The 18,301-nt window shown below is 37.1% G+C and overlaps 2 protein-coding genes across 4 annotated transcripts; both read left to right on the top strand.

Moving 5' to 3' along the window:
• Window positions 1–10,424: 10,424 nt before the first annotated feature.
• LOC121252659 lies at window positions 10,425–13,578 on the top strand. Of its 2 annotated transcripts, none has more exons than XM_041152396.1 (6): window positions 10,425–10,646; window positions 10,726–10,884; window positions 11,336–11,432; window positions 11,946–11,991; window positions 13,065–13,153; window positions 13,271–13,578. In XM_041152396.1, the coding sequence occupies exons 1-6, from the start codon at window positions 10,599–10,601 to the stop codon at window positions 13,576–13,578; spliced, it is 747 nt and encodes a 248-aa protein (XP_041008330.1). In that variant the 5' UTR covers window positions 10,425–10,598. The 2 variants fall into 2 exon arrangements, with proteins under 2 accessions (XP_041008330.1, XP_041008331.1); XM_041152397.1 differs by having other exon boundaries at window positions 10,427–10,646; window positions 10,802–10,884.
• Window positions 13,579–13,652: 74 nt separating this feature from the next.
• LOC121252654 (pentatricopeptide repeat-containing protein At5g39680-like) lies at window positions 13,653–16,187 on the top strand. 2 transcript variants are annotated; one of them, XM_041152384.1, is made up of 2 exons: window positions 13,653–15,964; window positions 16,093–16,187. In XM_041152384.1, exon 1 carries the CDS (start codon window positions 13,653–13,655, stop codon window positions 15,789–15,791), a length of 2,139 nt encoding a protein of 712 aa, XP_041008318.1. In that variant the 3' UTR covers window positions 15,792–15,964; window positions 16,093–16,187. The 2 variants fall into 2 exon arrangements, with proteins under 2 accessions (XP_041008318.1, XP_041008319.1); XM_041152385.1 differs by having other exon boundaries at window positions 13,653–16,003.
• Window positions 16,188–18,301: the final 2,114 nt, after the last annotated feature.

Raw genomic sequence — 18,301 nt, 5'->3', positions numbered from 1 at the left:
TGGACAAGGCATTCTACTGTCATCTGAATCTCAGCTCCAGCTCAAGGCATATTGTGATTCCGATTGGGCCTCATGCCCCGACACTCGTCGCTCGGTTACAGGCTATTGCATTCTCCTTGGCTCCTCATTGGTTTCATGGAAGACAAAGAAACAATATGTGGTTTCCCGTTCCTCAGCTGAAGCTGAGTACTGTTCCATGGCCTCCACATGTTCTGAGCTTACTTGGTTGAGATACTTGCTCACTGATTTGAGAGTTTCACATCCACAAGCTGCCTTCCTTTACTGTGACAACCAAGCAGCTCTACACATCGCTGCAAATCTAGTTTTTCACGAACGAACGAAGCACATCGAGTTGGATTGTCACCTAATCAGAGACAAGATCCAAAAAGGTAGTATCACCACTGCCCATGTCCCTTCCCACTGCCAACTAGCAGACATTTTTCACAAAAGCACTACATTCTTCTCTCCTCCAATCACACTTATCCAAGATGGGAATAGTAAATCTCTATTCTCCATCTTGCGGGGGGCTATTAGACACTGAGCATGCAGCAGCTACAAGTCGTTTTCCACCCACAACAACAACTACAAGTCGTTCTGGAAAAGGATAACAATCTGCCCGTTCTACTTTCACTTGTATTCTAATTTTATTTCTTTTATTACTTTCTGCACATATTACTTTAATTAGCTGGTTTTCTATTTTCGGATATAGGATTTTGTTAGTTTGTTAGAGCAGAGTGTGTATAAGAGAACCTTCTTGTATCGTGCAAATCATTCAAGTAAATACAGTGCAAAGCTTTCCAGACCTTCATGCTTTATGCTCTCTGTTCTATTCCTTCATTTCTGAATTGTTACAGTACCTACAAGGAGCTTATCATTGGCGGTTGTGTAAATCCATCCTAGCCTTTGACATGAGCGAGGAGGTGTTTCGATTGATGTCGTTGCCTGATCTGGGTAGTCTAATTTGGGATGTTAAGATTGAGAAGAGTATTGTTGTATTGAAAGATTCCATCGCTTTGATCGTTCGTCTGGTGGAAGGAACGGAAAAAAGCTTTGATATATGGGTGATGTGTGAGTACGGCGTCCAAGAGTCATGGACTAAGAGCACTTTCATTGGATTAGCTAAAGTTAAAGTACATTTTTTATGAATGTAAGATGAATTTAACTTTTAGCTATTCCATTCACATAAGTCTCCACGTTGGAATAACCATTTTTTCATTATATGATAATAAAATAATAAAAGATAAATTTGGCTTTGGCTATTCAAATTATGGTATCTGCTTTCTTTAAATTTTTTTATTTTTAATTTTCAGGTTTGTAGAAAAGAAATAATGGTTTTTTTTTTTTTGTTTTTTTTTCCTTTTCAGGTTTGTAGAGCTTCTTTTTGTTTTTTTTTTTTTTTGTTTCCTTTCAGGTTTGTACAACTTCTTCATTTCGAGCAAAGTATAGAAGATCTCTCATATTTCGCATACAACTTCAAATATTAAATACAGCTTCATCCACAAAACACAAAATACATTCAGGTCTTAACTACATTCCCCCAAAATACATTCAGGTCTAATCCACAAAACACAAAATACATTCTAGTCTTAACTACATTCCCACAAAATACATTCAGGTCTTATCCACAAAACACAAAATACATTCAGGTCTTAACTACATTCCCACAAAATACATTCAAATCTTATCCACATTCCCACAAAATACATTTAGGTCTTAACTACATTCCCACAAAATACATTTAAGTCTTATCCACATTTTCACAAAATACATTCAGGTCTTATCCACAAAATACATTGGTAGGACTTTGTATTTCCACAAAATAAATCTATGTCAATCATCCACAAAAGGAGCACAAAAGAGTCATCTACTATGTGGCTGCCCAGTCACATAGTGGCTGCCCAGTAACATATTTTCAACATATGTGACTAGGCAGCAACTAAAATCAGCACAATAAAAGTCTACTACCTTGTTCAGCACTTACATTAAAATCAGTACAAAAAAAAAAAAAGACACCAACAACATGAGTTACTTTCCTCCAAAAGGTGTGGAGGGAGATGTGGATGTGGATGTGGATGTAGATATATTCTTCATTTCTTCATAAACTTCCTTTTGAAGTGTTTGAAAGTAGTCATGTTGCATTGCATTCATACCATCTAGATCTAATTTCATGATCTCTATATCAACCTTCTTCTTCTTAAGTGCAAGTAATGACATCCGATCGCTCTCGGCCTTTGTGACCGCTTCTCTCCTCTCCACCATACACACGGTTCTATCCTCAATCATACGACTTAAAGCTTTATTAAAGTCAGCATCTTCAGCTTCTCTAAACTTCCTCTTTCTCTCCCTCTCTTTCTCACTCTTCTTACCTAGTGGTCTCTCATCAATGATCTTAACGTTGTCATCGGGAGTGTCATTTCCTAGCAGGGTTGAGGCATTACTGGTTGGACGTCTCCCAGGTGGTTTCCTCCTTGTGTTCATCATCGACATATGTTGTTGCCATTTTGGTTGGTGTCTATTAAGACACCAACAATGTTCTATGGTGAACTTTGCATTCTCATTCTCCTTATACAATATTTTCGCATTTTCAAGCTTAAATGAGCCAAGTGATTATGTTAGAAAAAAAAAATATATTCAGCACTAAAAAACCACAATGGAGAAACTAAATTATTACCTTGTTCTGCTCTGTGGCACCACTAGAATGTAGTGACTCTATTTGGGCAACAGCAACACAAAATTTATTTGTGCATTTTTGGATACATTGCCATCGATTGGTCAATGAGCCATCAGAACAAAATTGGTTGTTTGGTTTTTTATATTGATTATAATATTGACCTATTCTCTCTCATATTTGAGTATGTTTTTGGTCAATCCCGCGTATAGCATCAATAGTAATGTTTAGCCAAGCTGAAATGAGGAGGGTGTCCTCCTCTATAGTGAAAGATACACCTCGAAGAGTTTTTTTAGAGGGTGCCGTTCTTTCACCTGAGCGTGAATGTGAAGCTTGGACCAGAACATTATCATCCATGCTATTGAACGGGGTGCTGCCTTCCTCATGTCCACCACTTTGTAAGAGGGTGGTGAAGAAATGATTCTCATCAAATGGTGCTGCCATCCTTCATTGTATTATAAGGATAACGAAAAAACATGAGGATTTCATGGTTTACATGCACTGACAATTGGTAGCTGCATGTGTAATCTATCAAACTAGTAGCTGCATGTGTAATCTATCAAACAGATTCTTCCATCCATTTACACTAAAATCAGCACAATGGGAATCTGCTTTTTTTTTTTTTCCTAACCTAGAGGTAGCATGCTATGCAATGCAATAGCAACCAAACAAGCAAGTTTACCGAAATACCACAAACTTCAAATTTCAAAGTAGAGAAACTACCGTAGTTGTGTCTAAATTTTTGCTATTCTATTACAACAGGTCTTGTATAAATTCTGGGCAATCCTCACCGAAACAGAGTAGAGAAATATACACATCTAAAATTCTATACAAATTTTTGCTTTTTCTTAGTATACACAAACAGAAACAGAGTAGCGAATTTTTACACAAATATATTTCTATAAATTTTTTATTTTTCTCGCAATACACAAACAGATGTGTAATCCTCACGGAAATAGATTTACATCCAACCCCTCAATCATAAACAGAGACAGAAATGAAGATACACAAACAGCTAAACCCATCCACAATCAAAGATTAGGGTTTGGAGAAGAGGAATGAGAGGGACGGCGAGGTGCGGAATAAAGTTAGAGATCATCAAGAGAATCGAAACTTATACATGGAAAGAGATTACCTTAGCTTTGGAGAAGCAGATCGGCGAGAGAAAGAGGGGTTTTGGTCGTTTCTGTCGAGAGTAGGAGTGAGTTGGCTCGGTGGTGCTGTGCTGTTGTTGCCGACGATACGTGGTGCGGTGGTGGGTCTGTATGGTTGAAGATGAAATACTCGGGGTCTAGGCAAAGGGCGTCTAGGTTTTGTGAGGGAATGAGGAAAACCGTGGGAAGGGGAAACTCGGGATATTACGTAGCGATGGAGACTTTGGGAGAGAGAAAAAAATAATATAAAAGAGATTTGATGAATGAATAGTGTGTTTCAAATTTGGGAATTAATTTAGATGTTACTGTAGCTATATTCCATGGAATATAGCTATTCCAATGTGGCCTATTTTATGACTTAATATCTAAATTCTCATTGGATTTAACTTTTAGTTAATCCAATGAGAATGCTCTAAGCAGTTTAAGATTGGACCCTTTTCAGGAGTCGACAGACCATTGGAATTTGGGAAGAATGGTTAAGCTTCTTCTGGTAGATGACAATGGAGAATTAGTCCCTTGTAACCTTGATTGCAAACAAATTAAGAGAGGTTTGTCTTCAGAAATGAGTTGAGATAGTTTGTGAATAGTAGAATAAAAGTTGAATTATTTATTATATTTGATGTGAAAATTTGGAAAAGTTGTTTTGGAATTTGAAAATTTTGAATTGTTTATTATATTTTGTGTGAGAATTTGAGAAAGTTGTAATGATGAGATGAGATGAGTTAAGGTGGGTTTTGAATCCAAACCTCTCCTGAATCTTCACGTTAAAGGGGACATTCCACATACTTTACAAGTTATAAATTATGTGGAGACTTTAGTTTCAGTCCAGGGAGAGAATTTAGCATGAGAATTAAGCCTAAGGTAATACATGTATGCATATCCAGCTTGCTAAAGATGCAATTATCGATTGATCTGGTACGGTCATGTTGGAAAACGATGTGTGATTGATAACTCTATTCATTTTTTCTTGGGTTAAGATGGAATGGAATTCAAGAACCTTAAGATGATCAATTCTAGTTTCTCTCTCTCTCTTTCTCTCCCCAATTCTCAATCGCTAAGTACAGTACTACTTCGTATTTAATGTTGCATGAAAATTGTTATATAAACTAGATGATCAATAGACGTGGCGGTATATTTTGAGTATTTAATGAAGTAGTAGTAAGTATTGTATGATTCATTTCATGTCAAAATCCTATATTGTTATATTATATATAACCCATCCACACCCATCAACCATGCACGGCAACCAATTGCTATATTCACACATGCATTTCCAAACTATCCCTCACATTAATCCAAATTAAACCGCACAAAGCCAATCATTACATCAATCATCATTACATCGATTGTTTGACCCGAGGGCTGTGCAAAAAAGTAAGTAACCCGGTCCGTCCGTAAGACCCGATCTAATCTGACCCGAAAAGCGGTTTGAAATAGATTGCGGGTCGAACCTGCTGAAACCGACTACACGTTTTCACAATTGATCTCAAACCCTAGCTGCCAACCCTCCCCATTTCTCTCTCTCGTCATCACCACTTGCAGTCGATTTAAAGCATGAGTTGGAGCATATTATACGGATTGTTGATCCATTGTTCAACCACAAGGAAAATCCTCAGTTTTATGCCGATTTGGAAAAACAAAAAGAATAAAATAGAGCATTTCATCACGGAAAAAAACCAAACCTGATAAACTACATGAACAAATGAAAGATTAAATTGAAGAAGAAAAGCAGAGCTTGCTTGCATCAACCATGAGGAGCTCGGTCCAAGCACCATCCAGGAATCCCCCTAAAACCCATATCGAAGGCTTTGCAAAAAATGCCCATTTCATCGCAGATCCAATGAAAACCAACATGAAAGCGACAATGCAGCACCTGAGAGGAGAACCCATTTCATCGCGGGGCCACCATTGTCATCGTCACCCGCGAGTGCCACGACTAGAGCCAGCAGGATCCACGCAGCGATGACTCTAGGAACGTAGCTGCAGCCATGGCGAGCTCTCCCACTCCAGGAATGCAGCTGCAGCGATGACTCAACGGTTACGGTTTCGTTTCAACTTCCTCCTCTCACTCTCGCTTTCTCTCTGCGTTTGTGTCTTGTACAGAATGGCAAATAATTTCACTTGGTTAAAATTATAATCGACACTCGTGAACTGCTCATCAAACACAGGTCGGGTCGGGTTGGGTCAGACCGTCTTTCTAGTCCTGGAAGTTGGGTCAGGTCGGGTCGATCCTAAACACTAATCGGATCAATCGGTGCTCACCCCTAGCCCTAACCACCACTCCAATTACATGCTCACAAATTCTCAAAACATCTCAAGACAACCAAACCATGACGATTTTAGATGATTATATAGTATAATATATGTTGGTCTATGAAAATATTACAGAAACCATTCATTCGTAAATTATTTTAAATATGGCGTTGCCCCCGGCCCTTGGGAACATGGTCATTGTAATTACGAGTAAATGTTTCACAAAGAAAGAGGTTACAATGCTTTTTATTTTGGCTAGAAGAGTTTGACCCATTTTTCAACTTGAGTTGCATGCTTGGGGTTCCAAGCCCTAGTTTTAGGAACAGATCACAATAAAGCCACCACACGAGAACTGTATTTTGGAAGGGAGGGAAAAGTCTAAACGCACTAACGCAGGCACCAGCTCGGGCCTGTCCGCGGACGGCATTCGACGTGGAGAGAAACGCACCGTTTTGGAGTAAATAAAACGGTGTGTTTAGAAACTTCTGAAAGCAGAGTTCGGCTTCTTCAAACGGTGCGTTTCACATTTTCCCATTTTCTTTCTCTCACCCTGCTTGACGTCTCTCCCATGGACTCTCTGTGCGACTTCATCCCCAGAGCATCCCAACCCTTGACGTCCCTCCCCGGCACTATTTCTGTGCGACTTCATCCCTGCATCCCAACCCTAACTGCGACTTCATCCCTCGCATCCCAACCCTAACCCTAGGTAACGACTCCAATCTCAGTCCATTATTGTTTCTATGTTAATTTTATTGGTTTATTTTGGTAACTTTGTGGATTTTCAGCCTTATTTTTGAAATCAATATTGTGGATGAGTTCAAATTTTGTGGATGATTGTTATGAACCCGATTGTAATGGGTGATGTTGTTGTATCTTTTGTGTGAATTGCTTGTAAAGGGGAATGCAGTGAGTGCCTGGAAGGTCATAACAATGAGTTCAAAATTTTTGGATGAGTAAATTTTAGGGTATTTTTTTCGGGCTTGATAATATTGATGCAGTAATTCGTATAGTAAGAGAAGCTTTAAGGAATGGTTGAGCTTGGCTTTATTTTTCTTCTTTTTCCTCTCTTTATCTTGCCTACTGATTTAACTCTAGTTTTCTCCCCTGTTGGTGATCACAATATGATGCATAATGAAAAACCGTATGCTTCATTTATTAATTTTGATATTTCAGTTTATGCTTTTTTTAATTAATATTGATGTATACTCCAGAATTGATCTGCTCTTATTGTATCACTGACAAGAACAACAGAAAAAAGGCCACTATACTGGAGTTTTGTGTTGTTAACTAGAATCTTCATTTGAAGCAGAATCTTCATTTGGAGCAGACTATATATATATTGAATAGACTAGAATCTTCATTTGAAATGTCCATTGATTTTTTTTTTATATCGCTTGTTATAAGAATCAGAATATATATATTGAAACAAAATAAGAACCAATAAACATATATTTGGCCTAATACCCATAACAATAAATTACCAACCCCTGTGTTGAGGTCCTTGTTCAATGTGGAGTCCTGCAGTTTTAGGTTATCATAAATCTTGTGATGTAGAACTTGTTTAATTGTAAAATTGTTGTCATTGAGCTATTCATTTTGTCCGGTAACTGAAATCATACTGTTGAAATTTCTGATTCAAAGTTTTGATCAGAAAGATGAATATCTTTAGTGCGAAATTTTTTTGCTGCATTGGTTGACTTGATCTTTGGCTGATGTATGTTGCTGATGAAGTGGATGTCTCTAACAAGTAGCAACAAACGTAGGAGCGCTTACCCCAGCAGTGTGGTTTTTGCTTTTTCTGTACCATATAATGTTTCATATAGTAGAGGATGGAAAAAAAAGTTGTTCATTTAGTACAATTGAAATGGATGATTATGGACAAAAACTAAAACAGTAGTTCTGCTGCTTGTCACAATACAAACACCCAAACAGTAGTTGTCACAAACTAAAACCAATACTCACGTTTTAAAACAGTAGTCTTAAAATGTCATCATCGGTTGCTTCATCATCAATTGTTAATCATACTTTGATGGACTACCCAATTTGCACCTGTGGGAAACAAGTTGTACTTAGAATATCAAATACTCCAAGAAATCCAGGGCGACCATTCTTTGGGTGTCCACAGTACAATAAACAAAAAAGAAGTGCATGAAACACTAACAAATACTTGTGTAAGAATCCAAAATAAGTACGTAAAAATAAAGCATGTCTCCATTTTGCAACATTGATCAAGGTAGTGAATGGAATATCGACATGCTAAATTTTGTTTTAATTTTAACTTGGGGGCCCATTGTTGATTTTCATGATTCTTGGGCTTTGTCCCACAAGAGCATATGATATTGATTTTCATTTTTCTCTTGGAAGGATTCCTGAGTTCTCTTCCAAAAAAAAAAACTATTTACAACCTCGCTTACTAACACACTGAATAGCTAGACTAACTTGGGATCGATGGCTCCCATTCATGATGCCACATATATGATAAATAAAAGTGTAACCAAAGACCAATTGTATTTTTTAATTTTTGTGTTCTTAATTTATGGACCATAAGGAGGACAGGCTTGTCTCAAAAAGCACAACCACATGATCTAACGCATTCCTAGTATATGCAGATGTTCAAAACTCATAAAACATCAACCCCAAAATAAATATATACTCTGCACATAATAATATACTATTTATACATATATAGGTGCCAATAATTGAGGTGCTGCTGTGCAATTGGAAACCGTTTTATAGATGAAGGAAGTTGAGCAACACGGCAAGAATTTAGGCTTTTTATCATTTCGTTTTTTTGGATTTCTACGAGCAAAAGGTAGCTTTCTCCTGCTGTCTTTGGCACTGATATTGATGCTTCCCCACGCCCCTCTCCTTCTCATCACAGATTTCACAAGTCCCCCAACCCTTTGTTTGACAAATTTCCCAAGTCACACAGTCCCAAGCTCAAGCACAGATGAACAAAAAAAAAAGCTTTGTCAAAGGATCTTACCTGGTTCAATTGACACTTCGCTCAAGCGAACTTAAGTTCGATTGACACTTCGCTCAAGCTAATGTTCTGAAAACCTATTTCTCTTAGGTTTGAGCGCCTCTTTCCTTGTTTGTATAAAAGGAAACCTTTTGGTCTTTCCTTGGGGTGGAGAAATTAGAGCAAAAACATAACCTCTTTCCAAGAGCATTTGAGAGAAACTTTTCCCTTATTCAAAGTTGAATCTCTTGGAAAATATACCTCCACCAAATCACACTCAAGATAAAAACACTGTTGAGTCTATTGAAGTAGACATGTTTATTGGCCGGAAGGTTTCCGGAACTGCTGTTTCTACAGAGATCAAGAGGTTCTCGTGGGATGCTATAGAAAGGTCGGAGTTCCGACACTACATGCATGTAGAGATCGAGTGGGTCACTCGTGGTGTTGCAAGCCAAGTTTAGGAACGACAAAGGTTTTGTGAGTGTCTCTATATTGGTTGTAACAAACTTTTTCTATAGTGAATTTTAGGTGGTGTCTTTCACCCGGAGTGGTTTTAGAATTTGAAGATGTTCTTCAAATGAGTTTTTACTTCGTAACCAAATCTCTGTGTTGATTATTGTGTGATTTGTTTCATCTTTTAATTGCTTACTTGTCAATATATTTGATTAGACCAGAAAAATCGAACTGCACCTATTCACCCCCTCTAGGTGTTGTATTGGATAGAACCTTTATTTTTCAATGTGCGTGAGCAAATCTTGGTGCGCTCTCATCCAAAGCTCTACTTTTGTTTCTCATCACCTCCATCATTCACGTCGAACCGGTACGAATGCATGTCTCCTCGTCAAGCGCCTGCAGGACCAAATCACCAGAAAAAATGTGGTGCTTTCCTTGATCCCAGATCACAGTCATTATCATGAAGTGCTTGACTTGCCTCTCAACCTGGGTTATCTTCCGTTTTCCAAGCACGAGAACTTGAAAAATTTGTACATTTTGGGTGCATGCATCAATGGCATAGTTTGTCTCTACGATGACCACTTTGGTGGAAACATAATCTTCTGGAACCCAGCTATGAGAGAGTTTAAGGTCCTTCCTGCACGTTCTATATCTTGTCCACCAGAGGCAGACTATGATGTTGAGGGTCTTGGGTTTGGTCATGATCCCAAAGCTGATGACTACAAGTTGGTAAGGGTGGTGTACATCTGAGAGGTTAACGGCCCACTCTACCCTCTCCTGATAGAGGTATACAGCCTAAGGACAAATTCCTGGAGAAAAATCGATCCGGTTTTGAAAGCTTCTCCGAGTTTGTGGGGCAGGCCCAGTAGTCGTTCCGAGCTGTACCTGTAAGGAGCTTATCATTGGCGGTTAATTGTACCTGCAAGGAGCAATCATTTTCTTGTAAAATAAAATATGCATTGGCATCTCATATGAAGTGCTTTTAGATTTTTTTACTATTGGTATGTGGGATGTGTATTGTAGTTTTGTGATTTGCATGTTATGATTCTACCTCGCCCCTTTTTTTCTTGTTTTATATAGGTAGATTTTTCTGAGTTCTCCCGCTTCTATGATTTTGTTTTCTTCATGTGCCGTGAAAATGGTCAAAAGAACATCAGTAAGTTTTTGGCACTTTTCCACGATTTCCTATAATATTCTTACTGGATATCTATTGAAATAAGTTCAATAACATACAGGAGATATGCATCGCAGATTTTTGTTATGAGGTTTCTCCTTTTTTTAACTTTTTTTTGGGGGGCGAATGGTTTACAGCTGTAAGCAAGGCAGTTACTGCATGGAGGTTAGTCTTGGCTGGGAGATTTCTACTGCTTAATCAATGGTGTGACTTTGTTGAGGTAATTAAAGTCTAATGTCGGAAGTTTGCCATGCTTTTCTATTTATACAGATTTGATGCACAAGAAATTTCAGCATAATAAAATCAGCTGTAATGCTAGCTTATGGTAATTCCTTTTTACATAGCTAGATTATGGTAATTTGAAACGGTTGAGATTAATCAGGTAGTAATTTGGAACATTTATTATATCATATGATACCCTTATTGAGCTCACATAAATGCTTTGTTCGTGATAATGTGTGCATGCCAATTGCTATGAATGGGAACAGTAGTAGTCACTCATGTAGGGCATACCAGCATAGGTTATGTTATGTACACAATAACTTTAAAGTTAGGAATACTCTGCATGTTAATGGATTTGATTTATTATAGATTATAACTTCCATTATTACTGTTATTATTATCTTTGTTGTGCATTTCTTCTAAAAACTAACCTATTGAATTTCATCTAGAAAAATCAACGACATAACATCTCTGAGGATACTTGGCAGCAAGTTTTAGATTTCAGCCAGTGTGTACATGAATATCTGGAAGGTTATGATCCTGAAGGTACTAATATTCACCAGATTTTTTACTTATTAAAAAAAAAATATTCACCAGATTTTTTGTTCTCGGAAGACAATCATGGCATAATGCATATAGTACATTTTATCTCTTTGTGACAGATGTTGTATAATAGTTGTGATTGTGTTAGTAGATGACTTTTGTGTGTTAAGTAGTAGTAGTGCCCTTTTAAAATGAAAAGTTACACTCAAATGCTCACCTTTTGAAACTAGGGTCTTAAAACCCAAAAGTATCAGGCCACAAGGGTATATATATGACATATTTCACCTTAAAATGAACAGTTTCCGTAACTGTTTATGATATGAATGGTGCATACAATAATATGAGAGTTATGAATAAATGGTGGCAAACAACTACATCCTATTGTTATGTCCTTTAACTTCCACCTTATTTTGACTTCTATGTTTTACTATATTGGCTTGGTAGAGGGACTTGGGGCCATCTATATAGAAGGAGAAATAGGTAATGCCTAACCTTTCTTTTCTTCTCTTTTTCCAGGTGCTTGGCCTGTTCTAATAGATGACTTTGTTGAGCATATGTACAGGTTTGCCAAATAATGAATTCTTTCTCTCAGTGTGAATGTCAAGCGATACATGATTCCCAAACTTTATTTGTAGCTTACTCATCAAAAACAAAAATTGTTTGTAGTACATCTTTGAAATGTTGCTTCAACAACTTTTCAAATACTTACTCCTTTTAGACCATGAATGTATCTCAATTCTTAAACCCAACCCCATGAAAGCCTTTGTCCAACTATTGGGGTCAGCCTTCCTGACACATTGCTCACTGTCTTTGGGTTTGAGACAAGTGTTCGCATGCATGTGACTAAGCCTATATATTGTTTGCCTGAAAACTTAAAGCACTCTCCTTTCTCCTTTTGTGGGAGTAGCTTGGTAAAGTGATATTGAGCAAAGGATGATACGGGGTGCACTTATAAATATATGTACCTGGTATCTTCAATTGTCATATACATTGAGATTAAGATGGAAAAGGAAAAGGAGTCCATCCAAGGAGGCCATTTTCAATGGGAAAATTTTGAGTTCCTCAGATATATTAAAAATGACCTTGGAGCCATACATAAACTTGAGAAAGCGGTTGATGTGAGTGTTCTGCTTCAAGATATGCATTCATTGGAATTGTTAATTTTTCAATTCTGTTCAAATGAGCTCCAGCTTAGGCACCTCAAGAATGGGATGAAGCTGAGGTTATAGGTTCAAAAACCATGAAAAGGCATGTGTAACCTAAAGGCAAGAAAAGAAAAAAGAAAACATTTCTAAGTCTCTAGTTATATATATGTGTGTGGATATTATGAAAAGGGATGGTACCCCACTTTAAGTCTCTAGTTATATTTTGGGAGTTCACAGACACGCATGGAAAAGAAAGCTTCCACTGGAGTTCATTCTAAGGTTTTGAGGTCTGGTGATGGACCATTGTATTACGACAGTTGTACTTTTGTTTTAGATGAAAACTGTGCAAGGACATCATAATGCACAGGGAAAGGGGAGAAACATTTTTGTACTCAGAAGATTGTTTTTTTTATTGAGTAATGTCGTTCTTTCTGCTTTTGTTAATTTGGGATCTCAGATAATTAATAACCTTGTCTTTTTTGCCTTGCAGGTTCTCGGGAACTAATGATAACACTAACTTCTTCTGTAACTGTGGTGATTTAGAATCCCAGTCTTCCGAACTCGATGACCCTCTTCCTGGTATGTTCAATCAATTGCAAAGTAGTAGTTGACCGCAATTGTCCTCTGAAGGAGAGTTTCAGGATTGTATGGGATAAAGTATATTTGTGGTCCCATAACTCAGTGGTTTTGTCACAGGATTGAAAGATTTTCCTGGTTTGAAGAGGAAATTACCTGAGGACCTTCAACAAGATGAATTGGAGCCCTCAACTATCGGCTACCCTCATTCAACAGACCTGGATCCTGTTTTGAGTTTCAAGAGAATCAGGCTGATTTGTCACAAACCAGCAAACTGGGCGGATAATCCACCTGGGAATAATACCACAGATGATTGCATGGAAATTGTTAGACATAACAGTCCATTGTGTTCTTCCAAGTCTCCATGTGCAGTTGAAGGTTGTTTGTCAAAAGGCTTTGCAGGGCTTTTCTCAACACGTGTACCATGAGCATGAGGAGTTACATGCCCTGGTTCTTCTATAAATTATAGTAGTAGAGTTTAAGCTTTGCAATATCAAGGTCAATGGCGATGCCCACTCCAAGACTGCCAACGAACCCTCACGCGCTTCTCAGTTACGTGCCATTTCTATTCAAACCCAATCGTGGATCCTCCTCTCCTTTTGCTGATCCTATTAAGCTCTTGAAAAAATCAGCTGAGACTAAAAACTTAAGAATAGGAAAATTAGTCCATGCCCACTTGATCACAAGCACTCAGGCCTCCAAAACCCAAGACGTATTTCACGCCAACTCACTCATTAATTTCTACGCAAAATGTGGTGATATATCTATTGCCCGACAACTGTTTGATCAAATGAGTGAACGAAACATAGTTTCATGGAGTGCACTGATGGCGGGGTACGTACACAATGGCTTGGCTTTGGAAGTTCTTGTGCTGTTTAAGAAGATGTTTTCTGTGGACAATTTGCGTCCCAATGAATACATATTTGCTATTGCTCTAGCCTCTTGTTCTGTGAGTGGGAGGATTGAAGAGGGCAAGCAATGTCATGGCTACGTGCTGAAGTCTGGAATGGAATTTCACCTGTATGTGAAGAATGCACTCATTCACATGTATTCGAGGTGCTCAGATGTGGAAGGGGCAATGTGGGTTTTGAATACATTGCCTGGGTATGATGTCGTTTCTTACAATTCAGTCATTAATGGACTTGTAGAGCTTGGGTATCTGAAGGAAGCTTTAGAAGTTACGGCTAGGATGGCAAGTGAATGTAAGGCCTGGGACAATGTTACTTATATTTCACTTTTTGGCCTTAGTGCTCGTCTCAAAGATTTGAATTTAGGTAAGCAAGTTCATGGTCAGATGTTGAAGAATGATCTTGATTGTGATGTCTTTGTTAGCAGCGCAATTGTTGATATGTATGGGAAGTGTGGTAACATTCTGAATGCACGGAAAGTTTTTGACCGTTTGCAAGATCGGAATGTGGTCTCGTGGACAGCACTCATGGCTGCTTATTTCCAAAATGGCTGCTTTGAGGAAGCACTCAATCTATTTTCAGTAATGGAAGTTGAAGATTTTATGCCAAATGAATATACTTATGCTGTTTTGCTGAACTCCAGCGCTAGTTTATCTGCACTTAGACTTGGAGATCTGTTGCATGCACGTATCAAGAAATCAGGTTTCAAGGGCCATACTATTGTCGGGAATGCTTTGATTATTATGTATTCTAAGAGTGGCAACATCAAAGGAGCAAATAAAGTGTTCTCAGATTTGATTTTTCGGGACTCTGTTACCTGGAACGCAATGATATCTGGGTATTCCCACCATGGGCTTGGTAAAGAAGCTCTAGATTTGTTTCAAGACATGTTGACTTCAGGAGTGAGTCCTAACTATGTAACTTTTATTGGGGTTCTATCTGCCTGTGCTCATTTGGGTCTGGTGCAAGAAGGATTATACTATTTGAATCACCTAATGAGAAAAATGGGCATCGAACCTGGACTGGAGCACTATACCTGTATTGTTGGGCTTCTGAGCAGAGCTGGACTACTTGATGAAGCCGAGAATTTTATGAGATCCACACCAGTAAAATGGGATGTCGTTGCATGGCGCACTTTAGTTAATGCTTGTCATGTCCATAGAAATTATGGTTTAGGGAAGCGAATTGCAGAATCTGTCATGCTGATGGACCCTCATGATGTGGGAACATATATATTGCTATCAAATATGTATGCCAAGGAAAGGAGATGGGATGGGGTTGTGAAGATTCGGAAATTGATGAGAGAAAGAAACATCAAGAAAGAACCAGGGGTAAGCTGGTTAGAGATAAGGAACATTACCCATGTCTTTGTTTCAGAAGACAACGAACACCCGGAGTCTAGTCAGATATATGAAAAGGTGGGGGAGTTGCTGGCCAAGATTAAACCATTAGGGTATGTGCCAAATATTGCTGCAGTACTGCATGATGTGGAGGATGAACAGAAAGAAAATTATCTCAGTTATCACAGTGAGAAGCTGGCCATAGCATATGGCCTCATGAAAACACCTTCAGAAGCATCGATACGTGTAATTAAGAACCTTAGAATGTGTGATGATTGCCATAGTGCTGCCAAACTAGTTTCAAAGGTCACAAACAGGGTGATAATAGTTAGAGATGCCAACCGCTTTCATCATTTTCAAGATGGTTGCTGTTCTTGTGCAGATTACTGGTGACATTTTTTATGATAAGCAATTACCGGGGTGACATTTTGATTACTTTTCAGTCATATGGATGACTGGGGGGAGATAATTGCATGTGATGGAGACTATAGGTCATTCTATGTCAGCCCCCTTTTCTAAGGAATATCGAGCATGCCCTTTGGAGGCCGTTGCCATTGAGATCTCATGTAAGCCATTAATTACTACTTCTGAGTGAGAGTGTGTGGGTGTGTGTATTTTTCTCTTTTAGTTTATGCTCCTATTACCATTGTGTTGATGTTTAGAAAGTTATTTCGAACTTGTTTCTACCTTTCAGATCGCAGAATTACAGCATTGGCCTCTGACTCACTAGGCTGCCCCAAGGTAAGTTCAAGTGGGAACATCAAGAGTGATAATAGGATACTCATCAGAGAAAAAACAAAGAAAAAAACGGAGAGGGCACTGAAGTTCTCAGCATTTTATGATGCAATGAATGAGAATCTGTGCCCGGCTACTCTGGCTTCTGCAAGTGGATGGAGGAGTTCGGCTACTGCCTGCAGCTTGGATACGTAGCATCTCTGTAGACGTTTAATCTCTGTCAAAGCACTACCAACATAGGCTACAATTATTCTTTCCATTAGTTCTCACAACTTGAATTTCCCTAATGATACCTGTGATAAAATGTCTATTGTAAAAGCGTGGGAACTGTGTATGCTTCATAGTTTTCTTGCTTATTGGGCATGGTAGAAATTGATAGTTTTTATCATTTACTGCCATCACGCCATTTCTGAGAAAGGATGGTTTATACTTTATAATCTTATAAAAACTTGTCGATTTTCATCTTATAAACTCAGAAACAATATGGCTTTCGTTTTAGGCATTGGTCTAGAACAAAGATATGGATAGAAAACATAAGGATTGATTCTGATTGTAACTTTGATAAATTTCAAAGTGCAAACCCTTTAATTCTTCCAAGTTTTATTTTTTTTCCCCAACTGGCCGAGATTATAGAAATGATAATTGCAGTCATGAATGTGCAAGTGACGTGTAATTACTTTAAAAAATGTGAATAAATACGGCACTCACAAGAAAAAAAATTAATTTTTTAATAGTGAATCTCACTCTTTTTCAAAGTGACTGTACAACGTTTGCACATTTTACAACTGTATGTAGCATTACTCTTTCTTTTTTATCCTCGTTTTACATCTTCTAATATTTCAAGTTTACGATTCCTAATATTTTTACCAAATTAATAAATAAACTTAATTTAAGTCCAAACATGTTAATGAGTCGTTTGGATTTAAAATGATTTGAGATAGTTTGTAAATAATAAAATAACAATTGAATTGTTTATTATATTTGAGAAATGATAAAACAACAATTTCTTTACCATTTTTCTACAACATTTCAATAAAATAATAAGTTTTATAATATTTATTTTAGTTTAGATTTAGATTTGATGTGTTTGAAATTTTAAAAACTATTATTTTATTCATAAGTTGTAAATAAAATGTAGTTAAATTGTAAGGCTATCATTGTTCATTATATTTTATGTAAAAATTTAAAAAAATTGTAATGATGAGATGAGTTGAGATAGATTTTGAATTCAAACGAGATTAGTTTTTTTAAATGATTTGTATAAATTCTAAATAGATAAGTTTAGAACAATTTTTTTATATAAAAAAAACAGACTTCATCTTAAAAAAATAAATACATAAACATTTTTTTACTATTTTTTTACAAAAATATTAAATTTGTCTATTTAAAAATTATACGTATCATTACTCTTTTTTTTTCCTCTCTCGTTGGTGTGAATACTTCCTAACTTGTCCGTCAAGCAATGTGCACTTCAATAAGGATTGACAATTGATTAAGAAAAATTATACTCATCATCCTTACACCAAACATATTTTTATTTTTTATCTTCTTATTCTTTTTTCTTAACAAATATATAGTATAAGAATGATAAATAGAAGAACTCATTGATTAATTACTAGGCTCTAACGAGCACATTCCCATAAGAATGTTTACGCTCATTCGTGACTTTTCTTCATTTTAAAGGACATCATTGATATAATATTTGTCATTTGATAATTTGTATGGTTCATTTAGGCTGTGTTTGGTTGGTTGAGTGATCTCAACTCATCTTAAACCAATCATTGATAAGACCCCTACTTCTTCAACTTTCTAAAAAAAATTAATCCATCTCAACTTAATACATTTACACATATATCTCAATCAATTTACATTCAAATATATCTAAATGAGTAGGGCTGTAATCGAGCCGAGCTGAGCCGATATTTGGCTTGTCGAGCTTAGCTCGACTCAAAATATTCAAGCCTGAGCTCGAGATTTTTTTTTTTTATTCTTTATTCGAGCTCAACTCGATAAGCTAAATTCTCAACTCGAGCTCGTCTCGAATTGTTTATTTTTTATTTTGAATAAGATTTATTAATTAATAAATTAAATAAATAAAAAATAAAATATCTAATATTGAATTTATACAACTAACAAGTAGAACCTTTATTGAATTATAAAATTTATAA

The sequence above is a fragment of the Juglans microcarpa x Juglans regia genome, chromosome 2S (genome assembly GCF_004785595.1).
Source record: "Juglans microcarpa x Juglans regia isolate MS1-56 chromosome 2S, Jm3101_v1.0, whole genome shotgun sequence".
Classification (NCBI taxonomy): domain Eukaryota; kingdom Viridiplantae; phylum Streptophyta; class Magnoliopsida; order Fagales; family Juglandaceae; genus Juglans; species Juglans microcarpa x Juglans regia.
Note: the sequence above shows the minus strand (reverse complement) of the source record. Positions and strands in the feature narration are given on the sequence as shown.

Coding starts and splice junctions, on each gene's coding strand:
- LOC121252659 (XM_041152396.1), top strand. CDS start 10,599: ATGATTTTGTTTTCTTCATGTGCCGTGAAAATGGTCAAAAGAACATCA. Junction 11,433..11,945: donor GGAAGGTTATGATCCTGAAG/GTACTAATATTC, acceptor CTCTTTTTCCAG/GTGCTTGGCCTGTTCTAATA. Junction 11,992..13,064: donor TTTGTTGAGCATATGTACAG/GTTTGCCAAATA, acceptor TTTGCCTTGCAG/GTTCTCGGGAACTAATGATA.
- LOC121252654 (XM_041152384.1), top strand. CDS start 13,653: ATGGCGATGCCCACTCCAAGACTGCCAACGAACCCTCACGCGCTTCTC.